General features: G+C 39.4%; 1 protein-coding gene across 7 annotated transcripts in view; it reads left to right on the top strand.

The window, feature by feature from the left end:
- The window catches only part of LOC138854804 (double-stranded RNA-specific editase B2-like), a 189,721-nt gene that overhangs the window by 10,741 nt on the left and 169,829 nt on the right, over positions 1-9,151 (top strand). For 4 of the 7 annotated variants that reach the window (XM_070099943.1, XM_070099942.1, XM_070099941.1 and 1 more), the window contains exon 2: positions 4,555-4,691. In XM_070099943.1, coding sequence (XP_069956044.1) covers positions 4,555-4,691 — 137 coding nt within the window. Of the gene's footprint in view, positions 1-3,811; positions 3,916-4,554; positions 4,692-9,151 lie in introns of those variants that run through there. The other 3 variants (XM_070099945.1, XM_070099946.1, XM_070099947.1) reach the window with 3 other exon arrangements.

Below are 9,151 nucleotides of genomic sequence, written 5' to 3'. Positions count from 1 at the left end.
CAAACTCACTTATACGTAGTAGTAGTAGTATAATTTTTATTGTATTTATTAGTAGTAGTATATACATATTATAATAATTTTATTTTTTTATTTTTATTATCACACTGGCCGATTCCCACCAAGGCAGGGTGGCCTGAAAAAGAAAAACTTTCACCATCATTCACTCTATCACTGTCTTGCCAGTAGGGTGCTTTATACTACAGTTTTTAAACTGCTTCATTAACACCCCTCCTTCAGAGTGCAGGCACTGTACTTCCCATCTCCAGGACTCAAGTCCGGCCTGCTGGTTTCCCTGAACCCCTTCATAAATGTTACTTTGCTCACACTCCAACAGCACGTCAAGTATTAAAAACCATTTGTCTCCATTCACTCCTATCAAACATGCTCACGCATGCCTGCTGGAAGTCCAAACCCCTCGCACACAAAACCTCCTTTACCCCCTCCCTCCAACCTTTCCTAGGCCGACCCCTACCCCGCCTTCCTTCCACTACAGACTGATACACTCTTGAAGTCACACAGTTTCGCTCCATTCTCTCTACATGTCCGAACCACCTCAACAACCCTTCCTCAGCCTTCTGGACAACAGTTTTGGTAATCCCACACCTCCTCCTAACTTCCAAACTACGAATTCTCTGCATTATATTCACACCACACATTGCCCTCAGACATGACATCTCCACTGCCTCCAGCCTTCTCCTCGCTGCAACATTCATCACCCATGCTTCACACCCATATAAGAGCATTGGTAAAACTATACTCTCATACATTCCCCTCTTTGCCTCCAAGGACAAAGTTCTTTGTCTCCACAGACTCCTAAGTGCACCACTCACCCTTTTCCCCTCATCAGTTCTATGATTCACCTCATCTTTCATAGACCCATCCGCTGACACGTCCACTCCCAAATATCTGAATACATTCACCTCCTCCATACTCCCTCCCTCCAATCTGATATCCAATCTTTCATCACCTAATCTTTTTGTTATCCTCATAACCTTACTCTTTCCTGTATTCACTTTTAATTTTCTTCTTTTGCACACCCTACCAAATTCATCCACCAATCTCTGCAACATCTCTTCAGAATCTCCCAAGAGCACAGTGTCATCAGCAAAGAGCAACTGTGACAACTCCCACTTTATGTGTAATTCTTTATCTTTTAACTCCATACCTCTTGCCAAGACCCTCGCATTTACTTCTCTTACAACCCCATCTATAAATATATTAAACAACCACGGTGACATCACACATCCTTGTCTAAGGCCTACTTTTACTGGGAAATAATTTCCCTCTTTCCTACATACTCTAACTTGAGCCTCACTATCCTCATAAAAACTCTTCACTGCTTTCAGTAACCTACCTCCTACACCATACACCTGCAACATCTGCCACATTGCCCTCCTATCCACCCTGTCATATGCCTTTTCCAAATCCATAAATGCCACAAAGACCTCTTTAGCCTTATCTAAATACTGTTCACTTATGTTTCACTGTAAACACCTGGTCCACACACCCCCTACCTTTCCTAAAGCCTCCTTGTTCATCTGCTATCCTATTCTCCGTCTTACTCTTAATTCTTTCAATAATAACTCTACCATACACTTTACCAGGTATGCTCAACAGACTTATACCCCTATACTTTTTGCACTCTTTTGTCCCCTTTGCCTTTATACAAAGGAACTATGCATGCTCTCTGCCAATCCCTAGGTACCTTACCCTCTTCCATACATTTATTAAATAATTGCACCAACCACTCCAAAACTATATCCCCACCTGCTTTTAACATTTCTATCTTTATCCCATCAATCCCAGCTGCCTTACCCCCTTTCATTTTACCTACTGCCTCACGAACTTCCCCCACACTCACAACTGGCTCTTCCTCACTCCTACAAGATGTTATTCCTCTTTGCCCTATATATGAAATCACAGCTTCCCTATCTTAATAATTTATGCCATTATATTATGTATATTATTATGTAATTATAGTATTATATTATACATATTGTTGTTATTATTATAATAATACTCATGCTTACCATTTGGAATTTTTATTCACACAAAAGAAAATTTACTGTTGTGCAGACTACTGCATTATTGTAATAATTGTATAAATAATGTCAACCCATTCATGACTGCATATTTGGAATGGCCACTCAGGCAGGTATTGCTTACTCTTGAACATTGGCAAAAATCAAACATTTCTGCTACTTTGAGCTCAATTTCTAGGTATTTTTCATCATGAAATCAATCAAAATCATATCTATTTCTGTAATAAATCTTCCATTCTATCAAATGAGACCATAAAAACAAGAATACAACCATAAAAACCATACTAAAATATACCGCTGAGGGGCGGCTAATGGCAGAGAAGTGAACTCCGTTATTTATGGTCCGATTTCTTTCAATTTTGGTGTACGTTAAGAAGCATCTTTTCCTCATACATTGCCCAAGTTTCAATAAGATAGTGCAACAGACAAATGAGATCCAATTCCCTAGATCAAGAGCAAGAGCCCCTCACCAGTGTCAAGGAACCTCCCTTGAGGCCCGCTTGCATCTGGAAATTTCACTCGCGTCTGGAAGCAAAAAATCGACTGAATGACTGCTTGTATCTGGAAAAACTCGCACGTGGGTGCACTTGTAAATAGGGGTTCCATTGTATATGATAATATACAGGAGGGATTGGTACCAAGCCTACACATGAAAATCACTCCCTATGAAAGGAAAAGACCTGGCAGATGAAACATTCCCCCAATGAAAAGCAGGGGTGCCACGGGGCCCAAGACTGTTCAACTGCCTCCCAGTATACATAAGGGGGATTACCAATAGACCCCTGGCTGTCTTCCAGAAGACGCTGGATAGGCACCTAAAGTGAGTACCTGACCAGTCGGGCTGTGATTTGTATGTCAGTTTGTGTGCAGCCAGCAGTAGCAGCCTGGTTGATCAGACCCTGATTCTCCACGAGGCCTGGTCTCAGACCGGCTGCAGGGTCATTGACCCCCGAAACCCTCTCCAGGTATACTCCAGGTGACTCGTTGCTGGTGACTCATTGATGCTGGTGGCTCTTTGATGCTGGTGGCTCATTGATGCTGGTTACTCATTGATACTGGTGGCTCATTGATGCTGGTGGCTCATTGTTGCTGGTGGCTCATTGGTCTTATCTTCATTGCCTATTGAACTTCATTGATACTGGTGGTTCATTGATGCTGGTGACTCAGATGTTGGTGGCTCATTGGGCTGCGCTTCATTACTTACTGAACTTCACTGATGCTAGTGGCTCATTGATGCTGGTGGTTCATTGATGTAGGTGGCTCATTGATGTTGGTGACTCATAGATGCTGGTGATTCATTGATGTTGGTGGCTCATTGATGCTGGTGACTCAGATGCTGGTGGTTCATTGATGATGGTGACTCATAGATGCTGGTGGCTCTTTGATGCTGGTGGCTCATTGATGCTGGTGGCTCATTGGACTGATCTTCATTAGTATTTTCATGGTTTATTTTCCTCATTATAAAAAATATAATTGTTAAGTTTAACTGACATAGTGTACATGGGTTAAACTTTACTTCCATAATGTTTTGCTAGTTTATAGCCTTTGTAAATTTAATATGTTAACCCTCTTTCTTTAGGGACAGACATTATATAAATTCATGCATTTAGTTTGAACTCATGTTTCATGTTGAGAAAGTCATCAGATAGGTAGTTTCCAGGTTGATATATTAGCCAGTCATTGTTGCAAGTGAATTCTTGAGAGAATTGATTTATAAGTTGGCACAGATCAGAAAAGCTGGCTTTAACGTTAAGGCTCCATGTCTCCAGGGCATACGGATTCTTCCACTGAGAGCTGCTGAACAGCCAAGAGGTTGGAAATCATCATAGATCAGCGCTGGAAGTAGGTTGGTCGACAGCAACCACCCAGGGAGGTACTGCTATCCTGTCATCTGAGTGGAAAATGGAAGCCTGTTAAACGTTTTGCACTCATGACAGAATTACCGCTCTTTTCTTTGTCTTGTGTTCTTGTAAAACAGCAGGTAAATCTTGCAAATTTATATTTGCTCTCAGTGTACACTTTTTCTGTGTGTGTGTGTGTGTATATGTGCATTTGTTTCTCTTAGTTCTTATTCCTTAATATTTCTTCTCTAACTTCTGAGACCTGGTATGGGATTGAGTTGAAAAGGAAATAATGTGAATATTCCACTATGGTATTTATAGTTTCTTAAAGCTAGGTTTGATATTTAGGTGAGAAAGCATTTTTGTGGACATAAATTTTCAATTTTCTTTGTTTTTAAATGGTTAGATGTGTAATCCAGAATCAGTTTTATTAATTTGAGTTAATACCTTTGTTTTTTTAGTCATTTTATGAATCCTGTATAAGTAATATTACACTTATTTTCATACACATACAGAAAATTCCAAAATATTTCTTCAGATTTTCATTTTAAATATTTGTAGCTAAATGGCATTCTTAAGATAAGCTTTGTCATTATGCTGAAAAGAGCTTGTTAATAAATTGATATAGCTCTACATACCCTATAATGTAACTATTCTTGTACCTGTATTAGGTCGTGGTCGTAGCAACTGGCGTTCATCAACTCCACCAGATGAATCACCACCCCAAGTTGAACCTCCGATGAATTCCTTTTATCAAGAGAATCTTCCTGCTCCACCTCTGGACGTCAAAATGGATGATTGCAGCGAGGTGAGGTTTCCCTTCCCTGTTTAGAAATAATGTAGTTACTCACCAGTTGAATTGTTGTACACCAGTTCTAATTACAGTTGGTCGGAACCAAGCTTGGTTCCGACCAACCGGTCGTAAGTCAAAATGGACATAAGTCGAACCTTTGAAAATTGCCGACATATTGGGTAGGGCATAATATCAAACCTTTCCTATATAAACTACCTACATAGCACTGTAATGTAATGTACAATCATTATTTCATTCTTTTTACCATAATTTACTTCTATTGTTATATTTTAATTATTTATGTACTGTATAGTATAATGTATACATGGTAGTGAACTGTATTGTAAATTTTACATCGCATACAGTATCATATGTTACTGTTATCTTTATGTATTGCCGACACAGTGGAATGGGAGAATACCACTGGTAGTGTCATCCTACCAGAATGTAGTATAACCTATACCCTAAGTAAAGAGAAACAACTCTGTAACATGTGTAATACGTATCCGGCTGGCTGGCCTGGTGGGTTGGTGGTTGACTGAATGTGGCTCTCTCTCTCTCTCTGTATCTCTCTCTCTCTCTCTGTATCTCTCTCTCTCTCTGTATCTCTCTCTCTGTATCTCTCTCTCTCTCTGTATCTCTCTCTCTCTCTGTATCTCTCTCTCTCTCTGTATCTCTCTCTCTCTCTCTCTCTCTCTCTCTCTCTCTGTATCTCTCTCTCTCACTAGATCTCTCTCTCTCTCTCTGTATCTCTCTCTCTCTCTGTATCTCTCTCTCTCTCTGTATCTCTCTCTCTCTGTATCTCTCTCTCTCTGTATCTCTCTCTCTCTGTATCTCTCTCTCTCTCTGTATATCTCTCTCTCTCTGTATATCTCTCTTTCTCTGTATATCTCTCTCTCTCTGTATATCTCTCTTTCTCTGTATCTCTCTCTCTCTCTGTATCTCTCTCTCTCTCTGTATCTCTCTCTCTCTCTGTATCTCTCTCTCTCTCTGTATCTCTCTCTCTATCTCTCTCTCTCTCTCTGTATCTCTCTCTCTCTGTATCTCTCTCTCTCTGTATCTCTCTCTCTCTGTATCTCTCTCTCTCTCTCTGTATCTCTCTCTCTCTCTGTATCTCTCTCTCTCTGTATCTCTCTCTCTCTCTGTATCTCTCTCTCTCTCTGTATCTCTCTCTCTCTCTGTATCTCTCTCTCTCTCTGTATCTCTCTCTCTCTGTATCTCTCTCTCTCTATATCTCTCTCTCTCTCTGTATCTCTCTCTCTTTATCTCTCTCTCTCTCTCTCTCTCTCTCTCTCTCTCTCTCTCTCTCTCACAGGTACACATAAGTGAAGTTATCATACATAGTATAAATTACCTAGGATAACCCAAAAAGTCCAGACAAAGTGCTATACAGTGGATCTGTGCTCCAGTATCCTAAATTAATAATAATATGTGTATTAATAATAATTATTATTACAATAATACATTTGTACTACTAATAATAATAATATTATTAAACTATAATATAATAATCGTGTCCACTCATTACTTACCTTAAAATATCTGTAGTCTTAATGTAGAGTGAGAGGCGAGTAAACAAGATTAAATGAATAAACGAGAGAGAGAATGAGAGTGTAGAAGGTTCACGAGGTTTGTAAACAAACGTTGTTGTTGTTATTGTTACCAGCCTGGACACGAATGGTTTTTGTTCACTCTGCCAAGCCAACCAGAAAAACATCTCATATTTGTTAATTTATATGTTTATATGTTATGTAGCATGCTTATTATATAATTTTGAAAAAAAAAATCATAGATGGATTAAGCAAAATGTCAATATTAACGTTTTATACACATTTAATGCGCCTCAGCGATTATTGTTATTATCATTATTAATGTGGCGTCTTCAAGACCAATTACACTCTTAATGAGTGGCTCTGAGACAGACAAGCAGACAGAAAGACAGACACACAGGTAGACAGAAAGATAGACACACAAGTAGACAAAAACAGACACACAGGTAGACAGAAAGACAAACACACAGGTAGACAGAAAGACACACACAAGTAGGCAGACACACACAGGTAGACATAAAGACAGACACACAAGTTGACAGAAAGACAGACACACAGACACACACACACATACACAGGTAGACAGAAAGAGACACACAGGTAGACAGAAAGACAGACACACAGGTAGACAGAAAGACAGACACACAGGTAGACAGAAAGACAGACACACAGGTAGACAGAAAGACAAACACACAGGTAGACAGAAAGACACACACAGGTAGACATAGACACAAGTAGACAGAAAGACAGACACACAGGTAGACAGACACACAGAGATACAGGCATACACAGATATACAGGCAGACAGATACAGACAGGTTTATGTGCAACAGTGAAAACAAATAGAGAGTTCGAGAATAAGAGCCTTTCTTGCCACAATCTCCAGTGCAAGATTCAGACTTCATCTTAGGGGCCATGGTGAAATTTACTGTCCAGTTAGTACAGTTAATACAGTATGATGCTGCTGATAGGGCAGGGTTACTCACCCTGATGCTGCCTGCATGATGCATTGCCGCCGTGAGTATTGTCAAATATTGTACAGCGGTGTGCATCAGCCGGCCCAGCCCAGCTGCCAGATGCACGGTCGTAAGTTGAGTGGACATATGTCGAGCAGGTCGTAAGTCGGATGGTAGGTGTACGTATTTATTAACTGGAACCTCAGAAAAATTAAGTTAATTAATATTTAACTTCCTGGTTTGTTTAATACCTGTTGAGCAATACATATTCCTTTACCAAATACAGTATGTTAAACATAGTTATCGTGTGTAATTTTAAAAAAAATAACTGTATTGGAAAAGTGTAGACATTGTTGAAGTTAATGTTACAAGCTAAGTCAAAGATCAAATAGTGGACTGTAGGGAAACTTATCTTGAAAGACAGCTTTCGCCTACACAGCCGTCCCTGCAGGCGATTGCTGACTAGAATACTCGTGTGTGGACTATAAAGTCCTCACCTCACTTCCGACTATAGGTTGATTTCAAACCCCTTGCGACACAAGAACTGCGCAGTCCCCTGTATGACAAGGTAATTCGAAAGCTACCTTGCTCTTGTAGCGTGAGCTATGGTGTTCTTTACACCTTCGATAGGTATTGGTGACTTGATAGAAGCTGAAGTGTCTTTGGATGTCCACGTCTTCCACCTAGGAATACATATGCTGGTACACTATGTTCCACAAGGTTTGTCTTCATTATTCACAATTTTATCACTAAAGAAGCTGATCACATTTCTCTGTAAGTGTTTAGATGTGTTCTTTGAGACAGTTTTATGCACAAAAATGCGCGGATCAGTGTTCTTTGTTCATTATCCCGGCGTCAGTGTTTCCCCCAGCAGGGTCAAAAGCAATCTCACCACCGACGCCTCTCACCCCACCTCACTTGTCCTCTAGCATAAAGGAAAAGCTGACAGCATATTTCCCCTCCTTGCCAAACTTCCACTATGAAGCAATGCAGAATGCTTGATTCTTGCTGTCTTAAGCATAGACAACAATGTACAGGAGGGCCCCACTTATACGGCAGGTTAGGTTCCAGGCTACCACCGTAAAGCGGAAATCGCCGTAAAGTGGAACACCCTTTTTTTCCACTTATAAATGCATACAAACACTAGATAACAAGTTTACACTAACATATATTAAGTTAGCAATAGAACCAGGCATCAAAAAACAATAAAAAGGTACAATACACACATAGTGCACTCATTACTTACCTTAAAATATTTAGTCTTAATCTAGGGTGAGACAAGTAGTATTTATTGTAAGAAATCAAGTGTGGTATGTATTGTAATAGCCAGGCTACCTCACCAGGCCACCCCACCCACACATACTATTCTATGATATTTAAGCATCCCAGAGCGATAAAATGTATATACAGTTCACTCATTACTTACCTTAAAATATTTGTAGTCTTAATGTAGGGTCAGGAGTAAGTAAATGAGATAAAACGAATAAATGAGAGAGAGAAAGAATGAGTACATGAGAGGTAACAGGCGCAGAGTTATGTAAACAAACCAGGCTCCCACATCTTATATTTATGTTTATTTATTCTATTGTGGGGTGTATTTATCATCTTTTTATGTTATGTATCGTGTTTATTATATAATTTTGAAAAAAATATCATGGCTGGATTAATGAAAATGTGTATATTACCACAATATACGACATTTAATGAGACTCGGTGAGTATTGTTATTATCACCACTTGTGCAAGTCGTCTGCTACCACATCTCACATTTATGTTTATTTATTCTACTGTGGGGTGTATTTATCTTATTTATATGTTATGCATCGTGTTTATTATATAATTTTGAAAAAAATATCATGGATGGATTAATGAAAATGTGTATATTACCGTAATATACGACATTTAATGAGACTCGGCGAGTATTGTTATTATCACCACTTGTGCAAGTCGTCTGCTCACATCTCACATTT

This window comes from Cherax quadricarinatus, chromosome 70 (genome assembly GCF_038502225.1).
Source record: "Cherax quadricarinatus isolate ZL_2023a chromosome 70, ASM3850222v1, whole genome shotgun sequence".
NCBI lineage: Eukaryota > Metazoa > Arthropoda > Malacostraca > Decapoda > Parastacidae > Cherax > Cherax quadricarinatus.
This window is presented reverse-complemented; position numbering and strand designations above follow the sequence as displayed.